Genomic DNA, 13989 nt, shown 5'->3' on the forward strand with positions numbered 1-13989 from the left:
TTCTGGATGAGTGCCAGTGACTCTATCCATTTAGCCTGTAAATTCCTTCCCCACCTAGGTCCAGCCTCCTTTTTCAGGCTTCATGCACATCACTGTACTCCCTGTCATCCATTCTACACTACAACCAAACTAGTTTTTATAATGGTTCTTGCACATAGCTCTTTAGCTCCCTTCTCTCTGCTTTTGCATTCTCCATGCCTGGAATGCACTCTCTCCTCATTTCTGCATCATAGAATCCCTGATTCCTTCCAAGCTCAGTTCAGACACTTCCTCGTACACCAGACACTTCCTGATCTATGCCTGCCTCCATCTCCCTCCTCCCACCCCATCCCTGATGTTGCCCACAAAATTACCTTGTATTTACTATATGTAGCCCTGCATCCCAATTGGCTTTCAGCCACTTACCAGTGATGGGTATTGGCACTAACTGGGAGATTGGGGGGGGAAGAGTCCTCATTCTTCAAATATCTCTACCCAGTGTAAGCAGCTGCTGAAAACTTCAACTTCATTGTTTCCTCTCACTGGCTTTGTAGGGAAAGCCAAAGGAGCACACAGTGGCTACATATGTGTTCAGCTATGTAAGAAGTTCACAAATTACCTTTTGACCCCTAGCTTCTTCTCCCTTCCAAGATTCCCCATGCCCCAGTCCCATGATGTCCATGGCCAGTGGATTTTAGGAAAGCATCTCCATCTCCATGGAAGGAGTGATATTTTATTTATGATGGATAACATGGTATAAGGAAAGGGCAAGCTGGCCTTAGAGTTAGGAACCGGTTTCAAGTCCTTTCTCTTATACATATAGTATAATCCTGGTGTGTGTGTGTGTGTGTGTGTGTGTGTGTGTGTGTGTGTTTGTTCTTCAGTGCTGAAGAAGACCATGCCATCAGAGAAATGATGACATGACTTGCACTTGATTTTGTTTTGAGTGAGGGAGGGCTGTGCAGGTCACCAGCCTCACTTCTTCTCCAGAGCCATCTGAATCCAGTGATCAGATATTCATCAGATGACTGGAGATGACCCAGGATGAAGCAATTGGGGTTAAGTAACTTGCCCAAAGTCACACAGCTAGTGAGTGTCAAGTGTCTGAGGTGAGATTTGAACTCAGATCCTCCTGACTCCTGCACTGGTGCTCTATTCACTGCACCACCTGGGTAGGTCACTTAACTTCTTTGCGGCCCTAACAACTCTCTGAAATTCTTAACTTGCCAAGCAGGTGCTGACCTGAAATGGTAGAGTTCTCTGTTTCATTGAAATCACAAGACCGGTCCAAAGAAAATTTGTTTGTGGATTCCCCTGATAAAATGTAAATTCTTGATATCAGAGACTGACTTTTGTCTTTGTATTTCTAGCACCTCACATGGTATTTGGCACATGGTGAGCCTTTAATTACTGCTTATTAATTGATCGATATTCTTTCTTGTTAGTGGCTATGAGGTAAGATTTGAAGTTATCCAGTCCAGTTGTATTCTAATTCTGAAATGATTGGCCCAAATGGTGGCTTCAGGGTCAATATCACCATGATACATCATTGACAGCTGGCACATTTTCTTAGCTCTTCAATTTATAGTATAATTTTTACTCCTTTTCTGGGAGGTAGCAGGTAGAATAGAAAGCTCTGTCAGATCTAGGCTTGGGTATGAACTCAAGCAAGTTATTTCATTATTCTGATTCCATTTTCTTTTCTGTAAAATGGAGATAATGATATTTATACTATGTAACTCACAGATCTCTGGAGAAGATAGCACCTTGTAATCCTCAGAGCATTAAAGAAATTTGAGCTGTTCATATTACAGAAGGAATGTAGACCATTGTTAAAACAATGATCCACACATCCTAAAATTGCATCTCTCATAGCAGCACCAAGGAACCCAGAGTACAAGTACCTCTTTTTCCTTTTTAATTGCAAAAAATTAGAGATATGTGCTCCCTCCCAAACATCCCTTCATGATCCAGTCTGGATCTATTATTTACGAGAGGCTTGACTTCTTAAACCTGTTTCTGTTTTCACTCTGTAGCATGAGGTGCTTACATTTTGTTATTCACTCCTTTTCAGTCATGTCCGGCTCTTTGCGACCTCATTTGGGGTTTCCTTTGCAAAGACACTGAAGTGGTTTGCTATTTCCTTTTACAGAGGAAGAACTGAGACAAGCAGGGTTAAAAGACTTGCCTAGGGTTACATGGCTGGTCAATGGCTGAGGCTGGATTGGAACTCTAGAAGATGAGTCTTCCTGACTTTAGGCTGGGCATTCTATCCACTGTGCCACCTAACTGCTCCTGTTCCTTAAATAGTGTAGTATAAAATATTACCCTCCACTATACAATATTCCTTATAAATTTTTATAAACTCTCAGTCATTCAGCCAAACATTTAGAATAAAAAGTCATTGACTTGAGATCCACAAGCGTAGATTTCAGGTATGTATGGACTTTGGGGGAAAAATGAAAAAATCACATCTTTTTTTTCACTAGCCTCTAATTGAGATTTAGCCTTTCTTTCAGTTATCAAGCTGAGCAGCCATCATTCTTCTGAAACGAGATCCATAGGCTTCACCAGCAGTCCAAAAAGGCTAAGCACCCCTGATTAAGAGAGATGAGTGGCAGTGAGACAGTTGTAAATTGTTAACCCCAGTGAAGAATCATAATCCATTATCACATTAATAGGGTCATAGTAGTGGAAAGGGGATTGACCTTAGAATCAGGGAGATTTGGGTTCAAGTCCTGTTTCTGGCATGCTTTATTACTTTGAACAAGTCTAACTTCTTGGTGCCCTCAGGTTACCCAAATGCACAACAGTCGTGGATATGCCACATATAAGTAACAAGTTGATTCTGGAGTCGATAACAAGCCTGAGTCCATCTCCCATTGTGGTGATTTAGCTCAAGAGAGCTCTGATCTGTCAGACAATTAATTACTTTCAAAACCTTTCTGAGAGGACATAAGGATAAATGTTTTATAAAGTTTATAAAATTTTTGATTAACTCATTAACTCTTTTTCTCTTACAAGACAAATACGAGACACGGTGAACTGGATCTTCAGTGAACCAATGTTGGTTTATTATATTAATGTTTTTCGGGATGCATTTTGGCCAAATGGAAAGCTAGCCCCACCAACACCACCCAGGAATGAGGAGCAAAGTCAGGAAACTAAACAGAGGGCACAGCAAAAACTACTTGAAAACATTCCAGGTGAGTCATAAGTATATATGTGTGTGTGTGTGTGTGTGTGTGTGTGTGTGTGTGTATGAATGTATGCGTGTGTGCATATATATATTTATGTGTTTGCATATGTATGTATATATGTATATGTATGCATATATATATTTGTGCATGTGTTTCTATATACACACACACACTAAGAAAAGAAGAACAAAGACCTAAATAGGAAAAAAATCTGAATTAAATTTTGGTTTCTATGATATCACCCTTAAGAAAGCTTCCAGAGGAAGGTGACCAAGAGGATGCAGGCAAAGAAATCTTTCTAAAGAAGGAACTGTGAGTGTTCATCCTGGTTTAAAAAAAAAAAAGCTTAGGGGAACCAGGTTATCAGTCTTCAAGAATTGCCTCTGAAGTCAGGAGATCTAGGTAAAAATCCTGCCTCTGCTACTACCTGTGGGGATTTTGGGCAACTTACTTAACTTCCTTGGGCTTCAGTTTCCTCATTTGTAAAATGAAGGAGTTGACTAAAAAATTTTGATCAATACCACTGACAATCATAATTTTAGAGGATTAATGATGAACTATGCCACTGTCTTCCTTTGGTGTAGTGGAGGTGCGGAACAAGGTGGACGTTTGCAGAGTTGGCCAATATATTGATTATTTTCCTTGAATATATGCATACATGTGTGTGGCGTTGTTTAGTTGCTTTAAGTCACATTTAATTCTTTGTGACTCCATTTTAGGTTTTCTTGGCAAGGATACTAGAGTGGTTTGCCATTTCCTTCTCCAGTTCATTTGACAGATGAGGAAAGTGAGGCAAACAGGTTTAAGTGACTTGCCCAGGGTCACACAGCTAGTAAGTAAGATTTGAACTCAGAAAGAGGACTCTTCCTGACTCCAGACCCAGCACTCTATCCACTGTGCCACCTAGCTGTCTCTGTGTGTGTGTGTGTGAGATAGTGATACACATACACACACACATATATATGTATACATATACGTATATATGTACACACATATTATTTATCAAGTATCCATGATTTTGGCAGTGTGGGGCCCTCCCTCAACCAACCATATCATAACCTCTTTAATCTTAATAGACAGGTTTTTTTTGTGAGTTGCTGTGCACCTCCAACTTAGAGTATCCAAAGCAGAACTTATCATCTTTCTCCCCAAACCCTCCTCCCTTCTAAACTCCCCTGTTACTCTCAAGGTTACCCACCATCCTCCTTGATTCCTCACTCCCACTCACATATCCAGTCTTTCCCCGTGTACCATCATTTCTGCCTTCACAACATTTCTCATTTACTCCTCTGCACTCATGCCGCCACCACCCAAGTACCGGTCCTGACCACGTCAACAGTGAGAACAACAATGGCTTCTCCTTGGTCTCCCTGCCTCGGCTCTTGCCACACTCCACCCTTCTCCTCTGTAGACTCCAGTGGCTCCCTGCTGGAGCCAGGATCCAATATAAAATGCTATTTGGCACCTGGTCCTTTTCTACCTTTCCAGTCTTCTCACGTTTATTTGCTCCATGTACTTTACGATCCAGCAGCATCTTTGCTTTCTCTTGAACCCACCCCTCCATCTCTTGTCTCCTTGCCTTCTTATTGGCTATCCCTCATCCCTTCCATGCTCCTCCTCCTCCTGACCTCTGCCTCTCAGCTTCCTTCACATCCTTCAAGATTACCCAAACCCTCCTTTCTCCAGGTCTCTCCTAGTGTCCCTCCTCCTCACCAACTTCCTCTCCCCTGTTGCTTATGGTTTCATTCAGAAATTCTCTCCCATTTACATTATATGTAAATATAATATCAATGTTATTATATTATGTATTATATGTGTATCTAGTTGTGTACACGCTGTCTACCCAATAGAATGTGAGAGTCTTAAGGGAAATAGTTGTGTTTTTGCTTTTCTTGATATCCTTAGTGCTTATTACAGTGCCTTACACACAGTAAGTGCCTAATAAATGCTTGTTGCCTGACTGATTAGTTGTGACCAAATGTTGGACATCCTTCTTGTGGTAGGCCTCTCAGTTAGCCAGATGGGGCTTTGGAAGGTGGACACACAGTCTGTTACCAAAGTTATACCTAAATAGTGCCTTTCCAACTTGGTAGAATCTGCTACCTCAGTCTGACACATAGTAGGCACTTAAATGCCTGTTGAGTTTAAATTAAATGGATAGAGTTTGGCATCATCCCCTCTGTGCTGTGATAAGGGTTCAGAGGAGGCCATTAGTTGGGGATCAGTGCTATATTTAGGAACTTAATTTGTAGGTGATAAAAATCAAAATTGCATTTTGGAAATTAAACTAAATTTGATAAGTTTTGATCTTAAAATTTTTTCATGGCTTTCCTAGTGATTTTAAAGCAGCAGTTCTTAATTTGGGGTGGATGGACTTGCTTATTTAAAAAGAAAATTTTGTTAAATATATTTCAATGTATATAATTTGGTTTCCTTTGTAATTTTATGTATTTTATTTTATGTTAAAAAACATTATTCAGAGATGAAGTGCATACAATTCATGAGATTACCAAAGGGGTCTGTGACACAAAAAAGGCCTAATAACCCCATTTTAACATGCAGTTTAGGGAAACAGTCAAATGCTTCAATACTTAAAACACAACTCACTGTAAATTTTAGACATATCCAGATGGACTGGTCAGAGGATACCCCCATTTCTCAATGTTTACATATATAACACATATGATTTTAACATCTTATTTCATATTTGCTATTTACTATTATGTGCTTTGTTATTAGCAGCAGTCTAAAATATAAATTTACTTTTTTTTTTTTCAGATATGCTCCAAAGCCTAGTTGGACAGCAAAATGCCCGTCATGGTATAATAAAAATATTCAATGCACTGCAAGAGACAAGAGCCAATAAGCATCTATTATATGTGAGTAAATTAAAGCATAATTAAATCAGGGATTCCATAGTTCTAATTTTAATGCCTCAGATTTGCTCATTTTAATTACATTTTATCCATTCCTTCCATCCTTCTTAGTTTCTCATGTGAACATGCAGCAGAGTGCATTCCATGTAATAAGCATTAAGTGAACATTTATTGAATTGAATTCAATCCATTTAGTAAGTTTTTTCTTAAATTTTTGTGATTCAATTTCAAAACATCTTAAAATAGGTCTCAAAATTTCATATTTTATCCATTGTACTCAATCTCCAACCCTTTTTCTCTCAATCATCCTGAGAATTATGATTATGTATTCAGAGACGTTTTTGAACATGCCTACTGAGGAAATTTCATTATACTTGTCCATATATATTTTATGAGGATCAGAGGGAGAGAAGATAGATTTTTAACCTAAAAATCATTTAAAAGATTTTTGGTTATGAGATATTTTATAATAATTTGATCATTATTAGCAGTTCAATGGACTAATTCAGCTCTGTGCCGAATTCTGATCATTTTCTGTTCTCTGTGGCTCCCCTATATAGATGAGAAATAGGAGTTTCTTCAAGTTCTTGGAAAACCCCAGCAACTTATTTTTCATCTTCTCCTGTTTCAGGTTCTGATGGAACTGCTGCTAATTGAGTTGTGTCCTGAGCTGAGAATTCATTTAGATCAACTTAAAGCCGGTCAAGTTTGAGGATCCAAATAAAAACAAAAAAAGCCGCTAGAGAAATGTCTGTGCAAAAATAGACATGACAATTATTTTCCTCTTTTCCATAGAGGGCTGACTGAGAACTATATGGTTTTTATTTTCATTTTTTTCTCCTAGTTTTATGTGAAGTAAAGAGACTTGAAAAGATTTAATGCTGTAGTCAGATAGAAAATATGCCACTGTGTAATTATTGGTTTTTATTTAAATAAACAGCTATATAAATACTTTAAAGTTCAAAATACTGATTGAACTGATTGCTGATGTAAGTGATAAGGATCTAGGGAATATTTTAAACATTTATGAAAATGGTTTTGTTTCAAAGTGATGATAGCCGGTGAATGCCATACAGGTCATCTCCTTACTAAGGATTCTAAATATTCCTCTCCTTTCCTATGTATCAGCATTGTGCAATACTTTATGCGAAAGCTATTGTGATATTTTAACTGTTTTTATTTTTACCAAAGATTTCCCATAGTTTGAAGCATTTGTAAGCAATAAATAATGAAAAGGACCCCACAGATCTTGACCATGATTAGGTGAATCCTAACCCTTTAACCAATCAAGTATTTCTTAAGTGGGTGCTATAGAAAATACAAAAAAAAAAACCCAAAAATTTAATCCATGCTGACAAAGAGCTTGCAGTATACTGGGGAATGGTACTTCAGAAATATTTAACCTTCACTCCTCAAAAGTTTCTGCAGTTGAAAAATTCATCACCTTGTGGCGAAACTCATGTTAAGCCTCTCCAAAATTCAGTAGGCTAGTTCTCTAATGATAATATGTGCTCAGATATAGCAATACAAGGTTGGAAATTACAAGTACCAATTGAGTTCTTGGGGTAAGCTGTGCTGTGAAAACAGAGAAGGGAACGGCCACTTCTAACTGCTGCTTGTGCTTTGTTCTTGAAGAGAACCAGTGACCTCATGAGGGTAATGTCTTGACGTGTGCATGACTCCTCCAGAGCCATCAAAGTCATTGAAGGGGCTTCTAATTGATGTGGTCAGGAAAGTCTTCCTGGAGGAAGTAGGATGTGAATTATACCTTCAAATTATACCTTAAAAATGAGTAGGATGTGAAAGGATTGGGTCATTCTAGGTTGAGAATACTTCAGAGAGTTGCAAGGACTTGATATATATCAAAGACAAACGTTCCAGTGACCTGAGTTCAAGTCTTGCTTCTGATGCATACTGTGTGATCCAGGGCCAGTCACTTAACCTCTAAAGGGTCTAGGGCCAGGGGTAGGAAACCTGCAGTGTTGAGGCCTCAAGTGCTGCCCTTTGACTGAATCCAGACTTCATAGAACAAATCCTTTTATTGGGGACTTTGGCAATTCTCTAATACTACAAGTTCAAAGAAGGTACCAACCTGCACTGGCAGAGGAAACATCATCATCTGGAAGTTGGAAATTCATCGTACTGATGAATCACTGGCTCAATTCCTGGCTTAATTTCTATTCTATAATTTAACCTATGACTATTAAATTGAATCCTATAAATTAAATTTCATCAAAATTAGTTTATCTAACTTCAAAAGACCTGGATTCCAGTCCTAGCCTTGATGCCTTCTTAACACCTCACTTTCCTCATCTGTAAATTGGGAATAACACTTGCCTTATCCAACTAATAGGCTTGTTGTATAAATCAGAAATTACCTTATATTCTCTAATGTTTTCCAATGGAACTAATACCTCCTTTGTGTCATTATTCCTTCTAGCAATGCAAGGCACCACCCACCCATTAGGTGAAACTTTCACTTTGTCCTCCCACAAGTCCATCACAGAGGTCCACCTAGTTATTGATACTAAGTGTATATCAAGGGAGCATGTAGGCTGTCTCTTGGTACCCTATTCCTCTAGATGACGAGCTCATTTTTTTTTCAGTCATATTTCTCTGAAGACATCCTTTATCCCACTTTTCTGGGTAATTCCTTGATTATGCATATGATCTGCTTTTATCTACTATGTGCCTCTTTATTGCCTTTCATATGATAATTTCATTCTTTTGAGACTCATAACCATTTAGCATGACTAGATCAATAGTTAGATGGGTCTCTCTCTCAAGGAGAAACTCAGTCATTAAAATAACTTTGTGGCTTCCCAAAGGCAATCCAACCTGCTTTCCCCTATCTTATTCAGTTCTGGGCCCAGCTCATTATCCATTTGCAGTGTCTGTCCAAGATGTATACTAATGAACCAGTTCTCTGGGTCGTACCTCCAGTAGCAAATTATCTTCTGGACCACAGGCATTCTACATCCACCTCGTTTTCATGAGTATACTGTCAAGCCAAACCTCTTTGAATGAGCAAGGATCTCAGGATGCTCTGAAATGTTCTATCCCAGGAATTCTCAACCTGGGGTCTGTGAACTTTTAAAAAAATGTTTTGGTTACTGTATTTCAATGTAATTTGTTTCCTTTGTAACACTGTGTATTACACAGTGAAACATTTGTAATTTTTAAGACTAGAATTAAATACTATTTAATTCTGTGCATTTAAAAAACAGTATTCTGAGAAGGGGTCCATAGGCTTTCACAAGGCTTCCAGAGAGGTCCATTACACAAAAAAGCTTTTTTTGAATCCCCTTTTTAGAATTTGATGCAGTATGTATAATGTCACTCACAAACAGGAACATCCTGAGGACCCGCTGTTAGAACCTGACTTAGACTCTGTCTGAGACCTTCTCTATGACAATGAACAGTTGTTGCATGAGGATATATTTTATTATTCACTGTTTGCTATTTCATAAGTAAAAGGTTGGTAAGAACGTTTACATTGTTCCCTATTTCAAACAGTCTTGGATGATTGGGACACATGGAAGAGTTTGTTGAAAAGTCTTTGGAGAGGAATTTCCCTTCAAATACTTTCATAGTAAGCACCGTGAGATCTTCTTTTCTCTATGTCTTTCAGTCAATTGTGTTGACTATAAAGATGCAGAATAGAAGAGAATTTTGGGAAAATCCTGCCTGTTCCTCTTAATCTGCCTTCATCCAGGATGTCCTCAGTCTATGTAGATTATTCTCATAAAAATTTAGTAGCATTGGGAATATATATTTCCAGTAGTTTGTATTTTCTCAATCCCCTCTTTTTGGAAAGGTTTTTCTTTGTACCTTTCATTTCTTCTGTTAGCTCCCATGAAAATCAATGACCTCAAAATTCTATCACCTCCAGCACAGATGTCTTTGTGTACTTGATCCAGCAGCTTTTTCATGTCTAATTCAGTCTTGTTCCTATGTTGTCAGGCTGCACTCTGGGGAAATGAGATCTTAGTGAATATAGGTTTCACAACATTACTAGGTATTAGTAGTGTTACTGTTGCTTTGAAATAAATGCTCAATTTTCCATAAAGAACTGCAAATATTCTTATGGAAGCTTTGAAACTGTCTTGGCCTAACTTTATAATCTGACCACATCTCCAACCTCTGGGCAAACATGCTAGTGGAAAGGACTTAGCTCTTGACTAGTTAGCTGGAACAAGGCTGTAAAATGTTTGGTCATTCTGTTTTGGTTGGAGCTCTAAAGCTGAGACCAAGAAGTATTCATTTTAATCCTTACTCGGCTTTTGAGAAATCATGAGAACCTAGACTCACTGAATTATTTATAATTCAGGGCCTCATTCCCTGAGAGCATGTAGATATTGCTGCCTAAGACTGTTAACTGAAATATGAACTGTTTGATTAATGGACATGAAAAATTAGACATGTGGATTTTTGAGACATACCTGAGACACTTATTAATATTGACTGTTTTGTTATTTTGGGTAAGGGAACTGGGTTTATCAAGTCTTGGGAAGGAAGAGAATCCTGGTGAAATTTAGGTCTTTAAGATATTTTAAGGCATATTATTTGAAAAGGAAATGCATTTAACTAAGAAAAACTCTTTGAATAATTGGTATGTTGGAGTATCTAGCTGAAGAAACTGTGGAATATTAGATGAGATTTTTAAAGAAGGGAGACAACTCACTTTCAGGAATAGTTTAAATATTATTTTGCTCAGAAGTAGTGGGATGACGGCTAGAAAACATCCATTAGTCTCAACATTAAAAATTCTTTTCATCCCTTAAAGAAAAAATTAATATTGAAGTGTTGAATAATTAGAGTATAAAACAAACCATTTCTTCACTGTCAAACACCAGCCAGGACTTTCAGTCTATCCCAAAGATGAAAGTCATTCTTCATTAAAATCATCTAGGCATTAGGATTGCTATAGTTTTGCTACAGGCTTGCCAAGGATGGCGTATTTGTCACTTTCATGGTCACATCATTTAATTACATCTGTTTAGAAATATGTATCCTTATGCCACTTCTTTTTTCCACAGGTTTTATGGAAACCTCATGATGTTAGAGCAGTAACTCCTTGGCTGTGCCATGAACTCCATCTTTTATCAAAGAAAAGTTTATGAGATTTGTTTTTGACATCGTATATAACATTCCTTATACTTTTAGCCTTCCAAAACTCTACCAAGGGGAGTGAAAATGTTTCTTCATCTGTTCTTCCAGACAAAGATTTTTACCCAGTCTTCTAAAGCGATTATTTTTGGAAGTTTGAGCATTGTGAGATTTTTTAAAAATTTTTGTGCTCTATTAGAGCTACTGTACAAAAACAACATTTACTTTTCAGTTTTTATTGTTGAATGATTTGACGCATTTTAATCTCCTATTTGCCCTCATTTTTGTTACTAACTCCACCTGGTCTCAATTTTTTTTTAATAGTAATTGAATGCATTTGGTTATCTCCAACTCTTTGTGAAAGTGGCAGCTATCTGTAGCAGAATGCACCAGAAAACAGAATGCTGTCTTTATACATTTTAATTAAGATCTTAGAATAACAATATAGAGAAGAAGGTTGCAAGCAATAATATATTTTTTTAAACCCAACAGTTAATAGTAATTTCAAAGAACATAATAGGCTACTGCTCTATCTAGAATGTGTTTTTCTACATGGAATGGCTTCTATCGAGTCCCAGGTGGTGCATCTCTTCATGACATTAATTTGTGTTTTATATTGTGAAAGACAAAGTGTCTGAATTGAAGAACACGGATGATGTCATAAGTAACATGCCCAGCTGAGTAAAATTCCTATCATTAGATATACAGAAAAATGAAATATAAACTACTACAAAAAAAATGCACACATATTTAGGAGTTGCTCATCTTTGCTACTGTGTATTATGCCTTAAATTTTTTGACGAATAACCAAAGAGTAAAGTTCATCAGCTAGTGCCGGACACAGACTACATGCCTAAAATAAAACAGAAAAAGGAATAGTATATTATTTGGATGAAAATTCTTGAACTAATATTTTACATTTAAATTGTATATAATTAAATACATTAAATTTCAAAGTCATTTCTTAATATAGATGTATTTCTATACTAATTTCCCCAAAGGAACAGGGTAAACTCAACATCCAATCCTGACGGACAAGGAATATTTCAACTTCAAAAGAGTGTCTGATAAACCCGTGAGTCATCTACAACAGGGGAAATCCCACCAGCGCCAAGAGAAAAGCAATGTCAAACTCAGGGTGATGGTCTTTTAAATTATGACATATTAAAATAAATGAAAAAGGAAACACCGGGCTTTTTGGCCTGAAGCATGGACAGCAGTGGAAAGAGCAATAGATTTAAGAGTTATAGGACCTGAACTGGAATCTAGTTTCTCCTACGAACTTCTTTGTGACCTCGGGCAAGTCACCGGACATCTCTAGGCCTTATTCCTTGCTTGTAAATAAGGAAGCAGTTAGACTTTAAACGGAAAAGGAAGGGAAAGGGAGAAAACTCTCTGTCTGCGTGTGTGTGTGTGTGTGTATGTGTGTGTGCGTGCGTGTGTGTGTGTGTGCGTGCGTGCAGAGATATCCAGGGATCCACACGAGACAAAATCTAAGAAGGAAGCTAAGCCGTCCTCTTCATTCTCATACAAACAGTATCACCTTCAGACTGATATACAGGATCACTTTAAGTTGAGTGGTATAGGGCAAATATTTTAAGAGAAAGAAATCAAAGTTTTATCATCCCGAGGGCTTCTACTTGTATAGAAAATGGGGAACAAGTGAAAATAATCACTATAGGACCTCGTCTATTCTGCTTTATAACTGTAATGATGACTGATTTTCAAATATTGTGGAACTCCCAGTTTTCTTGCAGAAGACTAGAAGTTTAACGGTAAGATAAATTTTAAAAAACAGAAATACCACCCACACCCAAATCCAAGGCTTTAAAATTTTAACTAAATAAAAACATTTGGGGGAGTTTCCAGTTCTGATGCATGCCTTGGAATAATACTTTCTGGCTTCTGCTTCATCACTTGTGATACCCAAGCCAAGCTGAAGACACCTTGCATAGTAGAAGGAAGCCATCGCTATGCCCTTGGTTATATATTCAGGAAGACAGTCAGTCATTTGGGCTATTGTGGGAACATCATGGCAGACATCATAATCAGAAATCCTGTCACAGAAATGACAAAATTAGAATGAAGTATAAAGTGTTAATTTCTCATCTAGACATCAGAAGCGCCCCGTGGATCAAGTCCTTTTGCACAAATCAAGGTCCACATGGAACTTCTTGAATATCTGCCTCTCTTCAGAAACAGGTCTGATTTTCTGTAGCTGGGGATGATGTATAACTGATGAGGTGCTGGAGTGGATGGAACACTGGGCTTTGGATTGGGAGAGTACGCATCCCAGTACTGGCATTTATAACTAGGCAACCACAGGCAGACCACCTAACGTCCTTGAGCAATAGCTGCCTCACATGTAAAATGTAGATACTACTATTCATGCTAGGCAGCTCACAAGGTTGTCATGAGGGAACAATAAACAAACACACATCTGATCTACTATTATCATTCCACCCCTCTTCCCTCCCTTTGGTATTTCCAGATGAAGCTCTATAAAGCATGAATACTAGAAAAGAAAATTAGAGGCAGGGTAGTGCAGTGGACAGAGAACTGGCTTCAAAGTTGCCCTGCCTTTGATATTGTGTAAACCTGGGCACAGGAGCTCTAGCAAAGCATTAAGATTACAGGCTGCAAAGAAAACTTCAACTTGCAGTGGGGGTGTGGGGGGCAGAGCAGAGTCCCTTATCTGGGAGTTGTCATAAGCCCAGTCTTTATGCACTAGAAAATTGTTTTAAGAGGGTTAGCAGTCCCCAAGCCTTTGAAATGTAAATGATTTTGTATTTGAAAGGTTCAACACTGACTTTTGCCTGATAATT

The 13989-nt window shown here is 37.9% G+C and overlaps 2 protein-coding genes across 26 annotated transcripts in view; one reads left to right on the plus strand and one right to left on the minus strand.

Annotated features, from left to right (window-relative positions):
- The window catches only part of SNX25 (sorting nexin 25), a 247905-nt gene extending 240884 nt beyond the window's left edge, over window positions 1–7021 (plus strand). For both annotated transcript variants that reach the window (XM_072624146.1, XM_072624147.1), the window contains 3 exons: window positions 3004–3185; window positions 5958–6058; window positions 6687–7021. In XM_072624146.1, coding sequence (XP_072480247.1) covers window positions 3004–3185; window positions 5958–6058; window positions 6687–6767 — 364 coding nt within the window. In that variant the 3' untranslated portion in view covers window positions 6768–7021. The remainder of the gene's footprint in view (window positions 1–3003; window positions 3186–5957; window positions 6059–6686) is intronic.
- A 2161-nt stretch (window positions 7022–9182) lies between these two features.
- The window catches only part of LRP2BP (LRP2 binding protein), a 51383-nt gene continuing 46576 nt past the window's right edge, over window positions 9183–13989 (minus strand). For 19 of the 24 annotated variants that reach the window (XM_072624177.1, XM_072624166.1, XM_072624159.1 and 16 more), the window contains one exon: window positions 12024–13221. In XM_072624177.1, coding sequence (XP_072480278.1) covers window positions 12864–13221 — 358 coding nt within the window. In that variant the 3' untranslated portion in view covers window positions 12024–12863. The other 5 variants (XM_072624170.1, XM_072624169.1, XM_072624168.1 and 2 more) reach the window with 2 other exon arrangements.

The sequence above is a fragment of the Notamacropus eugenii genome, chromosome 7 (assembly GCF_028372415.1).
Source record: "Notamacropus eugenii isolate mMacEug1 chromosome 7, mMacEug1.pri_v2, whole genome shotgun sequence".
NCBI lineage: Eukaryota > Metazoa > Chordata > Mammalia > Diprotodontia > Macropodidae > Notamacropus > Notamacropus eugenii.